Source organism: Chiloscyllium plagiosum, unplaced genomic scaffold, assembly GCF_037043375.1.
Source record: "Chiloscyllium plagiosum isolate Xiang-an unplaced genomic scaffold, Cpla_swu_hap1 HiC_scaffold_15, whole genome shotgun sequence".
NCBI classification, from domain to species: Eukaryota; Metazoa; Chordata; class Chondrichthyes; order Orectolobiformes; family Hemiscylliidae; genus Chiloscyllium; species Chiloscyllium plagiosum.
The window spans coordinates 21,558,029-21,576,883 of NW_028270153.1; the positions used below are offsets into that span (position 1 = coordinate 21,558,029).

Here is an 18,855-nt window from a genome sequence, read left to right on the forward strand (position 1 = left end):
TACTTTTTGTCATTTATATAAATGATTTGATATGAATATAGGAGGAATAGTGAGTAAGTTTGCAGATGACACCAGTATTGGTGATGTAGTGGACAGTAAAGAAAGTTATCTCCAAGTACAATGGGACCTTGATAGATGGGCCAAGGAGTGGCTGGTGGAGTTTAATTTAGATAACTGTGAGGTTGCATTTTGGTAAGGCAAGTTAGGTCAGGACTTATATACTTAATGGCAGGTTCCTGGGGAGTGTTTCTGAGCAAAGAAACCTTGGGTTGCAGGTATATAATTCCTTAAAGCTGGAGTCACAAGTCAACAGGGTAATGAAGAAGGCATTTGGTACACTTGCCTTTATTGATCAGTGCATTAAGTGTAGAAGGTGAGATGTAATGTTAGGCTGTACAGGACATTGGTGAGGTCACTTTTGGAATACTGCATTCAATTCTGGCCTCCCTGCTATAGGAAAGATGTTGCTAAACTTGAAAGGGTGCAGAAAGGATTTACAAGGATGTTGCTGGGGTTGGAGGGTTTGAGCTATTGGGAGAGTCTGAATAGGCTGGGACTTTTTTCCCTGGTGCTTTGGAGGCTGAGGGGTGACCTTTTATAGAGGTTTATAAAATCATGAGGGATATTGATATGGTGAATAGGGGAGTCCAAAACTAGAGGTTTTGGGATTAAGGTGAAAGGGGAAAGATATAAATGGGGCCTGAGGGGCACCTTTTTCATATACAGGATGGTGCATATATGGAATAAGCTGCCAGAGGAAATGATGGATGTTGGTACAATTATAACATTTTAAAGGCACCTGGATGCTTTCATGAATTGGAAGGGTTTCAAGAGATATGGGCCAAATGCTGGAAAATGGGACTAGATTAATTTAGGATATCTGGTTGGAGGGGATGAGTTGGACGGAAGCGCCTGTCTCTGTGCTGTACAAGTCAATGACTCTATACATCCTCACAGACTGCTTTCTGTAAAGACAGTATTCCAATCTCCTGGTTTCTCTGTCTCCATTGCACCTGTTATAATGTTGCTACCTTCTGTGGACGGACTCCAAATTGTTCAAATTTTTCCTCAACTGAAGATTCATCGTTACCATATTAGATTCCTTATCCATGTTCAACCCATCTCCCACACTTCTGCCCTCACTACTTGCCTCCCCTGCTACAGCAATGTATCTCCCTGGTCCACAATTACCACCTCACCAGTGTCTGAATCCAAAAGATTGTAATGCTGCTATTTTAGTCACCTCCAATAGGATGCCATGATCAGCCACATATTTCCCCTCCCCTCCCTTGTCAGCATTTCGAAGGGAACGTTCCTTCTAGGACAATCTTGTACACTCCTCCTCCATTCCTAACATTTCCACACACTCTCATAGCATCTTCCCATGGAATCCCAGAAGGTATAATATCTGCCCGTTTAATCCTCCCTGTCACCATCCAAGGCTCCAGATATACCTGTGATTTACCTGTGCTTCATTCAGCATAGTCTACTGCATTTACTGCTCACAATGTTATTTCCACATTGTAGAGACAAAAGACAGGCTGGGTCACTACTTTGCAGAACATCCACGTTCCGTCTACAAAAATGACCCGAGCTTCCTATTGCCTGCTGCTTTAACACACCACCATTTTCCCACACCAGCATGTCTGTCACAGGCTCCCAGGACTGTTCCATCTAATCTCAGCACAAGTTTGAAGAACAACATCTCATTTTCCGTTTTGAGGAAGGGTCACCGGACCCAAAACATTAACTCTGATTTCTCTCCACAGATGCTGCCAGACCTGCTGAGCTTTTCTAGGAATTTCTGTTTTTGTTTCTGATTTACAGCATCTGCACTTCTTTTGGTTTTTATTTCCTTTTTCTGCTTAGGGGACGCTGCAGCCTTTAGTACTCAACATAGAGTTCAATAACTTTAGAGCCTGATTCCATCCTTTCACATTTTCTTTTACCCACCCCACACCTGGTCCAGTTCTGATATGGGTTGCTTTTAATACAGTCGTCCATTCTCACGTACTACTAGGCCCATTATCATATTGTATGGGTTGTGTTCAGCACAGCTAGCTCATTTTCTCACTCTTAGCTCTTGGTATCACTTATTTGACTTCTCTTGTGTCCTGGCCTGCTATCCATAATCTCCTTATTTACCTATCCCTTTCATAACTCACTCTGTCTAGGCTGTCTCCACCTATCTGCTTACCTCTTTTCCCCCCTCCTACCCCACTTTAGTGTCAGCTTATTATTAACCAGCACCTATGGAACCACGAGTGTGTTGTTTGATTAAAAATTCTGTTTGATCAAGAGATCCATTTAATCCAATGATGGTTCATAAGATGCCACTTAAAACAAAGTGTGCTGTACCATGTTACAGTTATGATGAAGAGTCACCAGACTTTAAATGTGAACGTTACTTTCTTCTCACAGATGCTGCCAGACCTGCTGAATTTCTCTAGCATTTTCTGTTTTCATTTCAGATTTCTATCATCCATGTTTTTCTTCAATTAATAAAGAATTATGTTGAATAAACCGTCTGCCTTCACTAATAATTTTCACATTTATTTTCAAAGTTCTACAAGGTCAAGATCAGTGTGTATAAATGATATTTCTATGATTCTTCACATTAATGGAATCTATCTGTAAGAAAAGCAAAAGGCCAAGCCAAGTAGTTGCATAGCTTTTTTGACATCGGATTCCATTTTTATTGTTTATTTCAATTTATTTTGTGCAGTTAATTATTTTCTTCAAAGGCAAAGTTGAGTTTTTTTTTGTTACCTTATAGTAGTTGAATGTTTTGAAATTTATTTGCCATGCTAGCTACCTTTGTCAAAAAAGAAGAACGAATTTGGCTGCCTGATACTTGACACAAAATTTGTAGAAAATGGGAGAAAGTTATTTTCCTTATTGGATATGGTTACCTAATGTCTACAAAAGATATAGAACATGGATTGCATTTTCATATTCATTTTGATAATTTTGATAAGGCCTAATTTATAAAGTAGATCAGATAGATTTCATTATATATGTTATTACTTTAGGGTTTGAATCGGATGATTCTGAAACCAGAATGGATCCAATGGTGTCAGATGATTCATTGAGTTTGTTCGGTAAAAGTGAAAGCAGTGTATCTGATCAAAATGCTCACAACAGAGAATCAACCCAAGAAAATGGAATTAAGAAATATAGGTGAGTTCAACTATGGTTTACAAAATTTTGCTTAGTATATGGCCTAATTCAATACAGCAGGCTTTAAAATGGGAAATAAAGATGGAGCAGGTCAGTTAGATGGAATAGCTTTTCTCTTATTCCAATAGAATAATTTCTTCTCGTAAGATTAATTTTTGCAGTATTTTGAAATACTGTAATGCAGAAAAACTATTGCAGTATAACATGTTTTAACCCTCATTGAGTCCTTCAATTTACATCTGTCGACTGTTTTTCTTCTCCTTTTGTTACAGAACTTCTTTACCAGCTCCAATGTTTAGTAGAAATCAATTAAGTTTGTGGAGTATTTTAAAAAGATGTATTGGACTGGTGAGTATATATTAACTGGTTGATTTAAATCCATTTTGGAGCTGAAATTGAATGCTATTTTTCACTATGGTACTGCCAGTGGTATTTCTCATCTTACAATTACCCTTGATTATTGTATAAGTTTGGGTTTTGTCATTGAAAGGACCAAATACACATTTTGTAAATCTTAACAATCTGTGTTTGCTCAGACTTTCTATTTCCAAGCTGTCCAACTGAAGGTGAGCATGTCATTGCTTGATTCTGCTTAAATGTAATCAGTCATAGCTGAAGTATCTTCAGCAATGGCTTTCGCTACAATCCCAGACCTCAACCTGTGAACATCTCCAAAAACTAGTCATTGACTGCTATCTGTTCCTCACCTACTTGCAATTCCTTTGTGTCTTTGTCCAGTGCAGGTGTTATCCAGGTCTATCACTCTTTCAGTTATTCCCATAGTTTCTGTCTGTCAGCTACTTGTCCAATTTCCAGTTAAGTTTGGCCAATGTTTCTAATATGTTTTTGTCACTTCCACACTTCGACCATTCCAGCATTCCTGATGTGGAGGAGCTGGTGTTGGATCGGGGTGGACAAAATTAAAATCGCACAACACCAGGTTATATTCCAACAAAGCACTAGCTTTCGGAGTGATGCTCCATCATTAGGTAACTGTGGAGCAGGACCATAAGAGACAGTTTTTGTAGCAAAAGACTACAGTATCATGCAACTGAAATGATATATCGAACAAACCTAGATTGCTATTAAGTCTTTCATCTTTTAGAATAGGTTGCAAATTTTGATTCATTAGTATGTAATTCTCAAAGCTTCTTTTCAGTCAAATTCTCGGGGTAACTTGAGGTTTTATTTTTAAAAAAGTGAAAGCTCAGACAATGCATTAAAGGTGTGAGGTTAGATTCTGTCTGTATCTCAATCTGGAGTCAAACTGGTTCTACTTTCAAAGTGAAATTTATAAAATGTTGCATGGATGGACTTCCTGCATTGACTGTCTGCCGATTTTGTGCTTTCTGAGCAAAATAGAATGCATCTGGAAGTATACTTCTGTAAATGCAAATTGAGAGGGCCTGCGAGAGTGAGTGAGTGAGTGTATGTATGTATATGGGAGAGTGTATGGTGTAGTAGGGTCACCTGTAGTGTGACATGAACCCAAGGCCCCAGTTGAGGCCATCCTCATGGGTACCGAACTTGGCTATCAGCCTCGGCTCGGCCACTCTGTGTTGTTACATATCCCGAAGGTCGCCTTTGGGGATAGTCACCCGAAGGTCTGAGGCTGAATGTCCCTGACCGCTGACGTGTTCCCCGACTGGGAGGGAACACCCCAGTCTGGCGATTGTGGCATAGTGTCCATTCATCTGTTGTCATAATGGCTGGTCTCCTCTAGATTAAGTTTTTCATCTTTTAGTTGCAGGTTTCAGTTCATTAATATGTAAATCCCAGAACTTCTTTTAAGTCACATTCTTGAGATAACTTAACTAAAGGTTTTATTTTTTTAAAAAGTCATATCTCAGCTCAGACAATGCATTAAAGGTGTGAGGTTAGAGTCTGTCTGTCTCCCAACCTTGAGTCAGACTGGTTCATTTCCAAAGTGGAATTTATAAAATATTACATGGATTGATTGTCAGTATTGACTGCCTGCAGATTGCTTTTTGAGTAAAAGAGCATGTATCTCAAATATAATCTGCAAAGTACATCATTTCAGTTGCATGATGCTAATCTTTTGCTATAAATTCTGTGTCTTATTGGTCCTGCTCCACAGCTACCTGATGAAGGAGTAGTGCTTCCATATAAACTGTTGGACTATAACTTGGTGTTGTGATTTTTCACTTTGTCCAACATTTCTGACTGACCTATTCTTGACCCTCTAAAATGTCAGATGACTGAAACTCTCCTGTCACATTGTGTAGTCATTGTTCTTGCCCATCACCCCATTTCTTGTTGAGGTATGTTGACCTCCAGGCTTCCAATTTAAACTTCTCAATTTCAAGTTCAAATTCACTTCATAGCTTCACCTCCCCATGTTTCTTCACCCTGAAAATGCTGCTTGTTTTGCTTGCCCTTCACTCCCTTAAACCCCTGGTCATTGCAGCTATGTATGTTCGAAACTCTGAACTCTGTCTCTAAATCTTTCCACGAATATCTCTTCTTTTAAGGCCAATCTTAAAGTCAACTTACTTTCCCAAAGTTTTGTTACTGCTTTAACTCCATTTCAGTTTTATCTGTAAAAAATCTCTGGGCAATACATTGGGATATGTTTCTACATTATCAGGGCATTATAAATGTAAGTGCAAGGTGTTGACACCTGAAAATATGGATAGAAACAAAAAAAAGGCAGAAAAATGTCATTTTTCTGTTGCATACTTTTGACAGCTTTTCTTTTTTAAAAAAAAATTATTTTGCCTTTTAGTTAAGCAATGCGAGGAAAACACTCTTAAAGTTGTTCAGTGCAGCAGGATTTTCTTTCAAGCTTTGAAGCCTTGGGTTCAAATGACAGTTCTGAGACAGCACTTGCTGTCAGTGAGACTAGCTCAGCAATATTCTTGAAGCAGCATCCTAATTCGTTATTTTTGAAATTCACTGCTGTATTAATGACAGCAAACTGGGCTTAATCAGAAAGTCCGGTACTCTAGAGTCTTTGCATTTTCAAGGACCCTCATGAATGCACCCTCAGGGAAAATAAGTTAGTTAATCGGAATGAGGGAAGCTATTAGGCCCCTTGACTTCTGGATTGCAGAATTTGGGCTGCTTCACAGTCTCCTCTTTGGGTGGTGAAACCTCCAGCTCTTAAAATTCCCAACCTGAATTATTGAAGCAAATTCACCTGCATTAGACACTGCCGCCTTCTATACAAGGTTGAGTGTTCACTCCCAATTAGTCCTGAGTTATATAAATTGACTGCCTGTCTCCATGGTGCAGGCAGCTAGCTTCTTGTGTATTATATAAAAATTGACTATCTTCATTTTTTGTCCTTTTTAGGAATTGTCAAAAATTACTATGCCCATTATATTCAATGAGCCTTTGAGTTTTCTGCAACGAATTACAGAATACATGGAACATACGTACCTCATCCACAAGGCTTCTATGCTTTCTGATTCAATAGAGAGATTACAGGTAGGTATATTTCGATGGATCCAGCTGAAGATATCTTCGTTTGGTGCCTTTTTAGTGCACATGCTTGAGAATTGAAATAATGTTGTCAAATCTGAAAGCTAAAAGTTGTAGGTGAAACGATTAGTAATGGTTTAGGATGTGTGAAATTTGAGATTAAATATATTTAATTTGGTTTTAAATTGATTTGAGTCACAACCCAAAATCTTTAGACATTGTTGATTTGATATCCAAGTTGCTGAATTTGCAACGTTCCAAGTATTTCAAATAGGTGTCAGGTGCAGCAAAATTAAAGTGATCTCTGATGCTGGTCTAAATATTAATTTGGGATAAATGCAGGAAAATTGGCCCTTTTTCAATTGCAGCAATGTAAAACAAATGTTTGTGGCATTTGGCAAACTTGCAGTTCAGCCCTTTAGCTTAAAAAGGATCTTAAATGAGCTATTTGGCACATTCTGTAGGTATCGCTTTAAACTTCAAAGCTTTATTTATTTATTGCATAGACTGTAGCTGCATTTGCAGTTTCTGCTGTTGCATCGCAATGGGAAAGGACTGGAAAGCCATTCAACCCACTACTGGGTGAAACCTATGAACTTAGAAGGTAAGAGAAATTGCAAGGTTCCACACAAATAACATCTATTAGTACTAGTTACGTTGGTTTGCATAAAACAGGACCAAAGAAGGGATCACAAGCTCTAATATTGCAATGGCCATCGTAGAATTGAATTATAACAGCTGTGTTCCCATTCTGATTAGCCCCTGCTCTTGCAGAATGATTGTGACAATTTTCAAAATAGGATCGCAATTGGAAAATGTTTGAGAAGATGTGTAATTGGTTCGTATCTGGAACTGCTGTGAATATAATAACTATATAGCTGCAGAACCAAATTGCAAGTTGGCTAATGAAAGTTTAGTGGTGTTTCCCTTTTGAAATAATGGGAGGTGTAAATCCCTTTGAAAGAAATGTTAATAGTAAATCATCTCAGAATAATGTAGAACCTGGGGCGGGATGGGGGGGGGGGATAAAAAAAGTTGTTGATTTTTACCAGGACATTTGCTACTGAACTCAGTTACTTAAAATTATTGCTCATTAATGGAGTAAATGCTTGACCATATTTCCTGTAATTCTATCTTCTGCCCCCTCCCCCTCTCTATCACTTCCTCTCTTAGCACATTTTGAGGCTAAAAGTGCAGATTCAATAAACAACTTGGCTCCAGATAGTTTGTGGTATAATTGAATTAGATAAGAAGTAATGTGTAGGCAATATCTGTCTCCTGCTCAAGTTGTCTGTCCACTTTTGTAGGAAAACACTGCAGTTGGATGAGATTTGAGTTTTACTTGAGATATGAGACATGCTGATCTAATTCATTTTTGTTTTTGAGGCATCTTGAACTAACAGTTTGTCTATTTGAAAGTTAATGATGTTTGTAGTGACTAGCTGTGAAGTTTGTTTAAATTCACTTGTGGGATGTAGGCATCGCTGGCTGGCCAGCATTTATTGTCTGTCCCTAGAGAAGAAATGGCCTTGGGAAGGTGGTGGTTAGCTGCTTTCTTAAATCACTGCAGTTCACGTGCTGTAGGTTGTTGTACTATTGGGAGTGAATTCCAGGATTTTTATGCAGCAACAGTGAAGAGACAGCGATATATTTCCAAGTCAGTGGCTTGGAGGGGAACTTGCAAGTGTTCTTATACATCTGCTGCCATTGTTTTCCTGGATGGAAAGGATCATGGGTTTGGAAGTTGCTGTCTTTGGTAAATTTCTGCAGTGCATTTTTTGAATAGTAGCAGCGGTGTGTACTGAGCGTCAGTGATGGAGAGGGTGGTTGCTTGTGGATATGGTGCCAGTCGAGTGGTCTGCATTGTACTGGACAGTATTAACCTGCTTGAGTATTTTTGGAGCTGAACATTATCCACGCAAGTGGAGAGTATTTCATCACACTCCTGACTTGTGCATTTTAAGTGGTGGACAGGCTTTGGAGAGTCAGGAGGTGAATTATTTACCACAGTATTCCTAGTCTCTGACCTGCTGTCATAGCCACAATGTTTATGTGGCAAGACCAGTTGAGCTTCTGATGTTTAAGATATCATATGCAGTTATATTGTATAGAAACTGAACAATCTTTTTTTTTAAAAAACTGATGATTTATATAGATATATTGAATTTAGATTATTTAGAAAATTTCCAGAATTAAACTGATGGAAGTGAAATATTTATACCTTAATTATTTTGCTTTTTTTTTGGTAGGAATGATTTGGGATTTAGGCTTATTTCTGAACAAGTTAGCCATCACCCACCGATCAGTGCATTTTATTCAGAAGGCATTAATAAGGATTTCGTTTTCCATGGTTCTATCTATCCAAAGCTTAAATTTTGGGGAAAGAGTGTAGAAGCAGAACCACGAGGAACCATCACACTAGAACTTAACAAGTAAGTATGGTTTATAATTTGAGAGTGGAAATCTTAGTTTATTGTTCATCTTAGCACCAATTTTTAATAATTGAATAAGATATCTGCAGTTTAAATAGAAGAGAAAGTACTATTATTTGTGAAAAGGATTAACATTTCATAAAGAATACCTGAAAATTCTAAATTAGCATATTAACTGCAGATCCTTTTGTTAAATCACTCTAAGTCTATTGTTATAATGAAGATGTTGATAGCGTACCTTACATTTAGATAAATTACCATTCTGTAACTTGGAGTATTTATTTTGTATGATTATAATTAGTAAGGACGGCACCGTGGCTCAGTGGTTTGCACTGCTGCCTCACTGCACCAGGGTCCTTGATTCGATTCCTGCCTCCGGCAACTGTCAGTGTGGAATTTGCATGTTCTCCACATGTTTGTGCGGGTTTCCTCCCATAATCCAAATTGGCCATGCTAAATTGCCCAAAGTGTTGCGTGCATTAGTCAGGGGTAAATGTAGGGGAATGGATCTGGGTGGGTTACTGCTAGGAGGGTTGGTGTGGGCTTGTTGGGCCAAAGAGCCTGTTTTCCACACTGTAGGGAATCTAATCTAATAGTTTGAGGAATTCTCCCCCATCTTGGGAAAGATGGACTACACTGGTCAATTTAGACTAGCTTCAAAATCTTCAATTAGATTCTTTACTTGACTATTATATCTATCTTGTTCTCCCCGAACAGGAATTGATCCAGCTGTGTGCTCAATGCATATTTGTAAACAAAACAGATTATATATGCCATTCAGACTAATATTTCTCAATATTTGGGGCAGCATGATTGCACAGTAGTTAGCATTGATGCCTCACAGTGCCAGGGACCCAGGTTTGATTCCACCATTGGGTGACCGTGCATGTGGAGTTTGCATGTTCTCCCCATGTCTTCCCATTTCCTCTGTGTGCTCCAGTTTCCTCCCATAATCTAAAGATGTGCAGGTTAGGTGAGTTGGCCATGCTAAATTGCCCATAGCGTCCAGGACTATGCAGGCTAAGTGGATTAGCCATGGGAAATGCAGGGTTACAGGGATAGGGTAGATGGGTGGGTCTGGGTGGAATGCTCTTAGGAGGATTAGATTAGATTAGATTCTCTACAGTGTGGAAACAGACCCTTCGGCCCAACAAGTCCACACTGACCCTCTGAAGAGTATCCCACCAAGATTCATTTCCCTACATTTACCTCTGAAATAATGCACCTAACACTATGGGCAATTTAGCATGGCCAATTCACCTGACCTGCACATATTTTGGAATTGATGTGGACTGGATGGTGTGAACTCGATGGGCTCCAGTTTCCACACAGTAAGGAATCTAAGATTTTTGGTGTATGTAAATTACATTAACTGCAACAGTTAATTAGGCATTACTTACCTGTGCTGTTGTTTAAGTGCCTGTGATCCTCCTCCCATCCTTCTCTTAGTTCAGTCAACTTATCCTTTTATTTCTTTTCCCCTCTTGTGTTTTGTAGCTTCCCCTTGATTGAATCTACACTAGTGGTATAATTGCTTCTTTTGGTAATGCATTTCACATTCTAATCACTCTGGGTTAAAAGAAAAGCTATTCTTGAATTTATTTCTGAGTATTTAAGACTCCTATTTGTGGTCTAGTCTGCAAATGGATGCAGCATTACATCTACCATCATTAAATTATTTCATAATCATAAAACTATTAGGCCACTCCTCAATCTCCTCTTTTTTCTAGAGAAAATAGCCCCAGCCTGTTCATCTTTCCTAGGAAGGAGGCATTGTTGGGCCTGAGTTGGGACAAGTGGAGCACAAGTGTGTTGGGGGAATATATGAGTAAGAATGATCATGAATGATTGAGGCTGAGCTTAGATGGTTTCTTGCTCTTCTTTGTTACTAAAATAGAAATTGGAAGAGAGCTGACTTTGAATATTTTTTTAAACTAAGAAGTAGATGTTCCAGTCCCACAGTGGACGCATTTCCACATGGAGAAAATGTTAGGAGAATTATAGCTACGTTTATTTGATGACAAGGACGTTAGAAAATCCGATGAAGCAAAAATTAAACAGGGTACATAATGTACTTTAGGTGAATTCTTCAATTAGGCCCAGTACAATAAATTGAGAGAAGTAGAGCATCATAGTCATACAGCACGGAGTCAGACCCTTTCGTCCAACCGGACCATGGCAACTGTAATCCCAAACTAACTGAGTCCACCTGCCTGTGCTTGGCCCATATCCCTCCAGACTTTTTTCCTTTTTATGTACTTGTTTTTTAAATGTCTTAACTGTACCCGCATCCACCACTTTGACTTCCTCTGCAAGCTAATTCCACATACAAACTACTGTGTAGAAAATGTTGGCCCTCATGTCCATTTTAAATCTTTCTCCTGTCACCTTTAAAATATGCCCCCTAGTCTTGAAATCCTTTATCATAGGGAAAAGATAACCTGCCATTCCCCTTATCTATATCCTTCATGACCTTAAAAACCTCTAAGGTCACCCCACGACCTTCTACGGTCCAGTGAAAGAAGTCCCAGTCTATCCAGCCTCTCCTTAGAAATCGAGCCTTCCATTCCTGTTAACATCTGGTAAATCTTTTCTGAACCCTCCCCAGCTTGACAATATCTTTCCTATAACAAACCGACCAGAACAGGACACAATACTCCAGAAGTGGCCTCACCAACGTCCTGTACAACCTCAATATGATGTCCCAACTCCTGTACCCAAAGGCCTGAGCAATGAAGGCAAGCATGTTAAATGCCACCTTAATCGCCCTGTCTACATGTGATGAAAACATCAAATAATTAAGTACTTGAACCCTAGCTTTCCCTGTTCAACACTGTAAGAGTGGCAAAAATGATTGAGAATGGAATGAGAGCTAACATGAGAGCTAACTGTGCCACCGTGGGCGGCACGGTGGCACAGTGGTTAGCACTGCTGCCTCACAGCGTCAGAGACCCGGGTTCAATTCCCGACTCAGGCGACTGACTGTGTGGAGTTTGCACATTCTCCCCGTTTCTGCGTGGGTTTCCTCCGGGTGCTCCGGTTTCCTCCCACAGTCCAAAGATGTGCAGGTCAGGTGAATTGGCCATGCTAAATTGCCCGTAGTGTTACGTTAAAAGGGGTAAATGTAGGGGTATGGGTGGGTTGCGCTTCGGCGGGTCGATGTGGACTTGTTGGGCCGAAGGGCCTGTTTCCACACTGTAAGTAATCTAATCTAATCTAATAAAAGGGAAGCCAGAAATTTTCTACCATAATGGAAATAGTAAGCAGGAAGCAAGAAGCAGAATTAGGATCAAGGAGGCTGAATTGTTTAGAGGTTCAAGGCAAGGCTGGAATTTATCATGAGTATTGGTGATTTACAAAAGAAGTAGATGCTGACAAAATATTGATAGAAGTGGAGATGATTGAGGTAGTGGACCTGGTGAAAATTGATAAGCAAGATGTACTGAAGGCTACGCTTGAGAGTGTCCAAATGGCTTGTTTCCCAGGTTGCTAAAGGAGCAGGATGAAGAAAAGGGTTTTCTATAATCTTTCAGTTTTCCTGTATATGGGGAGGTTACCAAAAGATTGGAGATTAGCAAATGTAACACCATATTGAAGGAAGGTATTCCTCAGAATATCACAGGAAAGTCAGTTTAATATTAGTGGTAATGTTTTAGAAACAATAATTCCAAAAAACCAAATCAGTCTAGAATTGTAAAAGACAGATCCCACTTTACTAGTCCAATTATTTTTTTAAATGAAGGGAAGGTTGACAAAGGGAAGGTAATAAATATTGTGAATATACATTTTAAGGAAACCTTTGATAATGTACCACATGAAAGACTGGTTATAAAAATGGTCAGTATCAGTTTGGCCAAAAAAATCTCATTTCAGTACATCGTGTCATGGTAAACAATGGTGTCCTCCAAAATTCAGTACCAGGATTTTTGTTTTTAAATAAAAACCTGGGTATTGGTGCCTAGAGAAAAGTTTCAGAATTTGCTGTTGATACATAATTTGGACCTCTGGCAAACAGTGAGGATGATACCAATGACTGCAACAGGATATAAAGTGTCTGCCTATTCTGCTAGCCCGTTGGCAGTTGGAAAAGTATGGATTGTACCTTTTTGGCAGAAGAGACTGGGTGAGGCATTATAACTCAATGGTCTAATTTTAAAGGTGAGGCAGGTTGATGACTGTAGATCTTTAAAAGCGGCAGAGCACATCGAAAAGTCAGTAAAACGTGGGATTTTGGACATGATAAATAGAGATAATTATAAAAGCAAGGTAGAAGAAAGTGAGGACTGCAGATGCTGGAGACCAAAGTTGAAAAATGTCGTGCTGGAAAAACACAGCAGGACAGGCAGCATCCGAGGAAGGGCATTCCTGAAGAAGGGCTTATGCCCGAAACATCGATTCTCCTGCTCCTCGGATGCTGCCTGTCCTGCTGTGTTTTTCCAGCACCACATTTTTTAACAATAAAAGCAAGATAGTTAGGCTCAAACTTTAGTAAGCCCTGGTTAAATTACAACTCTTGTATTCTATCCAGTCTAGCCGCTTCACAAAAGCTTTACCAGAATGAGCAGTGAGACCAGTGATGGCTTTTAGCTGCACGGTTAGTTAGGGGTTGCTGAGGTTGTTTTCCATGGAACAGAAGAGATTAAGGGAAGATTTGAGATGTACACGATTATAACATGTTTATGAATATTAGAGAAAGATGTTAACTTTAGCTAATTTTACAAAGTCCAAGGGATATGAGGAAGAACTTTTTTTTTTAGTGCAATAAATGATAATGACCTGTAATTGTATGCCTACGAAGGTGGTGGAAGCAGTGAAGATCAGTGATTTCAGAAGGAAATTGAATAGACACTTGAAGGATGACCATAATTACAGATTGGGCTAAATTTTACCAGCCCACTGGAATAGGAAAAAGGAATAGCGGAACTTGGCCACCCATTGACCAGATACAGGCACCAAATATTCAAGTTGATGGGCCAATTAACACCCATTTAAAATGTCATTTAGTATTTTGTTAGTAGTTGTGGGCATGTTTGCCGAGCTGAGAAGTTGATTTGAAGATGTTTCTCGTCCCCTATCCAGGTTACATCTTCAGTGCCTAAAACATACCCACACTTAATGCAACTGGCATCCAAGCTACAAATCTTTACACAAAACTTGAACTTGAAAGATAGAAATAGGCAAGATTCCAAGTATTAATAAATGCTTTTGGGAGCAGGGTGTGTTTCAAATAAATGGAATTGATTGAATTGCTGCTCAGGTAGCCTGTGTGAACTAATTCTGGTCGACGTCCTCGTTCTGATCATAATTACAGATTGGGCTAAATTTTATTAGCCCACTGGAATAGGAAACAGGAATGGCAGAAATTGACCAGACACAGGCACCAAATATTCAGGTTGATGGGCCAATTAACACCCATTTAAAATTTCATTTGGTATTTTATTAGCATTGCTACCAACGCATGAGAGAAATCTCCTTAACTGGCCTTCATGCTGATGTGCTCTTTTCTTCTCTCTGCAGTTTTAGCTGCAGGTACCTGTATCAGTGGTGCTACTAAAATTCTGGTTCTTTAATTGGCTAGGTGTCCCTATGAAACAGTGCCCACCATTAAACGTCCTGCCATCCCATTGCCCTGAAAAAAACTCTCACCCCAAGTTTAAAAAAAGGAGCTAGGTGGCAGGACAATGTGACTTTTTGCAACACCTAGCCCTTTCGCTATTAAAATTTGTACGGTTTTGTTTCAAGCACATGGACTGCAGAATTATAAAGAATGTTAAATTCATCTCATCTGTAAATTTAGAGAAGTTTGTTATTTTTATTTTCAGTAAGTTTAAATTCTTAATGGTGTATTAAGAATTTGATATGAGGGAACCATGTGATATGAATACAGGTGGAGGAATGACCTGTGTATATTTTGTTCAAATACAGGCCTTTGCCAGAAGTAAATTTTTGTTTTTATATAAGTTCAACAACATTTTATATAATATATTTTGTATACAGCATGTTTTACAGTTATTGCATTGAACTGTATTTGGAACAAATTGTTGAAATTGGTTATTTTGCTTTTTTTCCAGGCACAATGAGGCATACAGTTGGACAAATCCTTCATGTTGTGTACATAATGTTATAATTGGCAAACTATGGATAGAACAGTATGGAACAGTAGAAATTGTGAATCACAGGTAAGCTTGATTTAAGAAAAGAACTAATAGTAAAGAAAAAAACGGCTTAGCATGTCAGGAAGCATCTATGGAGAGAGAAACAATGATCGAGATTGTTGACGATAATTAATCTGAACATCATGTCTCTCCAGATGTGCTGCTTGACCTGCTGAATATTTCCAATATTTTTAAATTCTTGTTTGCCTAATGAATTATCATGATATAGTTAATGACACCTTAATACAATTGAAAGAATGTAACCTGTGTTGTCATAAATTGGTTTACTTGTATGGATAATTTTAAATGTTAAACATAATTGCCGAGTAAATTGTAGATATGGTAGTGGTTTAGATTTACAAATGAGTGCTGCCCTTATGAGTAATAATTTAAACAAATGCTTCTGGCCAAATGTGGGTCTTCTCTTACACTGTTCTTATCTCTTTTTGTTGTTTTGTTACTAGATGAGTTGTTTAGTTTCTTTGTCATTCATAACCTGCATCAATAATAGGCTCAAATATTTCTGTCTGAACTATTAGCTAAATGAATCAGCTTTGGTTAATTCCTTGTTCTTGAGACTCCCTACCATAATCTGAACTCGTTCTTAAAATTTTCATATAGAGATTAAATAATCTTATGTGCTACCTATCTTTCTGCCTCAATTTTTTTTGTATGTGTATAAATCCAATTTTGTGCATAAATATATTTTTATAACCATTTAAAAAGGAATTTTGAATACTATATAAATCCATCATGGAAGTTTGAGCATTTGATCATGAATCTCCCATCTAAAATTGATGTTTGGTTTCGGCTGAATGTGTGTGTGAATTATCATGCTCATTGTAAATATAAACGTGCTTTTATTGCAGTTTGATCAAGCCATGATTTATACAGAATGCATCGAATCATATACTTCCTCATACAGGAGGACACCATTTACCCTCTCTCTGAAAGAGCTATCAATTAATTGTGCACCCCTGTTCTTACAGTATGGCCATACAGTTTTTTTCTTTATAATTATTGTTTCCATGCCCCCTCATGTAGTGTATTCTGGTTCATAACATGAATGTTTACCAGTCACTTTTGCCAATCCCTAATTGCTCTCGAGATGGTGACGAACTGCTTTCATGGACCACAGCTCTCCATTTGGTGTAGCTGCACCCACTGTGCTGTTAGGAAGGGAGTTCAGGTTTTCACCTAGCAGTAGTGAAGAGTCACTGTAAACTGCAAAATCAGGATGGTTTATGACTTGAAGAAAAAGGAAGCATGTGGTGCATTTTGGAATAATTAAAGCAATAGAAATCAGGGAGAATATCTCAAATGCAGGAGAGAAGCTAAGGCTGGAATAAGGAAGGCTAAGAGGAGCAATCTGCGTAAGCTCCAGGCTGAAGGAAACTATATAGCATATTATTGTATTATTATTACAGCATAATATTTTGCTTCTGTCTTTGTCACCATCTTCTAAATTTGATAATGGCTCAGTTGAAAACATAGGTTTTGAGCAACTGAATAGTATATGATAGCTAAAGAAGTGCTTAAAAAGTTAGCAACTGTCCAGGTAGAGACGTCGCCAGGCTCAGATGGATGTATCTTAGATTGCTGAGAGAATTAAAAGAGCAAATTATGAACCATTGACAGAAATTTTCCATGCCCCTCTGAACACAATATTAATATTGCAATGTGACACCATTGTTTAAGAAAGGGAGAAAGGATAACCCAAGAAACTACAGACCTGTCAGCTTGACGTCCATATGGGAAGACTGATGAAGGCCATAATATGGAATAAAGTAAACATATACATTTAGAAAAAAATTAACTAATAGTAGACAGTCAACATGGCTTTGTCAAGGGCAGATTATGTATGACAAATTTAATTGAGTTATTTGACGAGATGACACAGGCAGTGAATGAGGGTAGTATTGCAAACGTTGTATATTTGGACTTTAGGAAAACATTTGAAACAGTAGGTTGGTTAGCAAATTAGAATTATTTGGAATTGATGGTTCCTTGACAGCATTGATTAAAAGTTATCTAAAAGATGGAAAACTGAGGATAGGTATAAATGGGCATTTCTCAAACTAGAGAGAAGTTGAAAGTGGTATTCCCCAGGGATGGGTGTTGGGACCCTTGCTTTTTCTGATAAATATAAATGATTTGGAGATGGGTATTGATGGCAAAATTTCTAAATTTGCAGATAATACTAAGCTAGGAGAATAGTGAATTGTGAAGATGCTCAGCAACTTCAGGGGGACATTGACAAGTTGGCTAAATGGGTAGACACTTGGCAAATGAATTTCAATGCAGAGAAATGTGAGGTAATGCATTTTGGTAGAAGAAATAATTTGGAGGTGCTGGTGTTGGACTGGGGTGGACAAAGTTTAAAAATCACACAACAATCAGGTTATGGTCCAACAGGTTTAATCGGAAGCACTAGCTTGTGGATCGTTGCTTCTTTATCAGGTGGTTGCGATGAACCACCTGATGAAGAAGCAGCACTCCAAAAGATAGTGCTTTCAAATAAACCTGTTGGACTATAACCTGGTGTTCTGTGATTTTAACTTAGTAGAAGAAATATGGAGAGACAATAAAGGTTTAATGGTACAACTTTGGGGGGAGTACAGGAGCAGAGAGACTTCTGGGTTTAGATTAGATTACATTACATTACAGTGTGGTTCTGAATCACATCTAGAAATTGTGGCCTGCAAGAATCAGCTCACACACGGAAATAAAATTTACTAATGGAGCTACCCATAAAACTAATACACATTACTACAGTTTTCAACAGAGAATATCAACTGCAAGCGAACATTTTAACCCTATCAGATTTAGCTTCCTGTTTCAACTTTAAAATATGAGCTGGGTGTTTTTGATAACATCCACAATTGATGATAAACATATTAAATAAATACATTTAGATTAGATTAGATTAGATTAGATTACAGTGTGGAAACAGGCCCTTCGGCCCAACAAGTCCACACCGACCTGCCGAAGCGCAACCCACCCATACCCCTACATTTACCCCTTACCTAACACTACGGGCAATTTAGCATGGCCAATTCACCTGACCTCCACATCTTTGGATTGCGGGAGGAAACTGGAGCACCCGGAGGAAACCCACGCAGACACTGGGAGAACGTGCAAACTCCACACAGACAATCGCCCGAGGCGGGAATTGATCCCGGGTCTCTGGCGCTGTGAGGCGGCTTCTTGTATATGATTCTCTGCAGGTGGCCAGGCAAGAAGGCTTGTAGGATCCTTGCATTTATAATAGAAACATAGAGTACAAAAGCAAGGATGTGATGCTACATCTCTACAAATCATTGGTCAGACCACATTTTGGCATATTGTGTTTAGTTTTGGGCATCTTATTTCGGGAAGGATGTTAAAGCCCTGGAGAGAGTTCAAAGGAGATTTACAAGAATGATACCAGGAATGAAGGATTTAAGATACAAAGAAAGATCAGGCAGATTGAGTATAATCTTTTCTGCTCCAAAAAGAATAAGTGACCTTATTAAGATATTCAAAATTATGAACAGTTTTGACAGGGTAAATAAAGATATTCTGTTTTCACCAATTGCTATGTCACTAACTAGGGGTCACAATTTCAAGATTGTAAGCAGGAGAGCTAGGAGTGAGATGAGGAG

At 38.6% G+C, this 18,855-nt stretch overlaps 1 protein-coding gene across 3 annotated transcripts in view; it reads left to right on the forward strand.

Moving 5' to 3' along the window:
* LOC122560215 (oxysterol-binding protein-related protein 2) overlaps positions 1 to 18,855 on the forward strand; it is a 72,737-nt gene that overhangs the window by 35,663 nt on the left and 18,219 nt on the right. For all 3 annotated transcript variants that reach the window (XM_043710639.2, XM_043710638.2, XM_087994806.1), the window contains exons 4-9: positions 3,033 to 3,180; positions 3,453 to 3,528; positions 6,496 to 6,630; positions 7,131 to 7,228; positions 8,874 to 9,056; positions 15,128 to 15,235. In XM_043710639.2, coding sequence (XP_043566574.1) covers positions 3,033 to 3,180; positions 3,453 to 3,528; positions 6,496 to 6,630; positions 7,131 to 7,228; positions 8,874 to 9,056; positions 15,128 to 15,235 — 748 coding nt within the window. The remainder of the gene's footprint in view (positions 1 to 3,032; positions 3,181 to 3,452; positions 3,529 to 6,495; positions 6,631 to 7,130; positions 7,229 to 8,873; positions 9,057 to 15,127; positions 15,236 to 18,855) is intronic.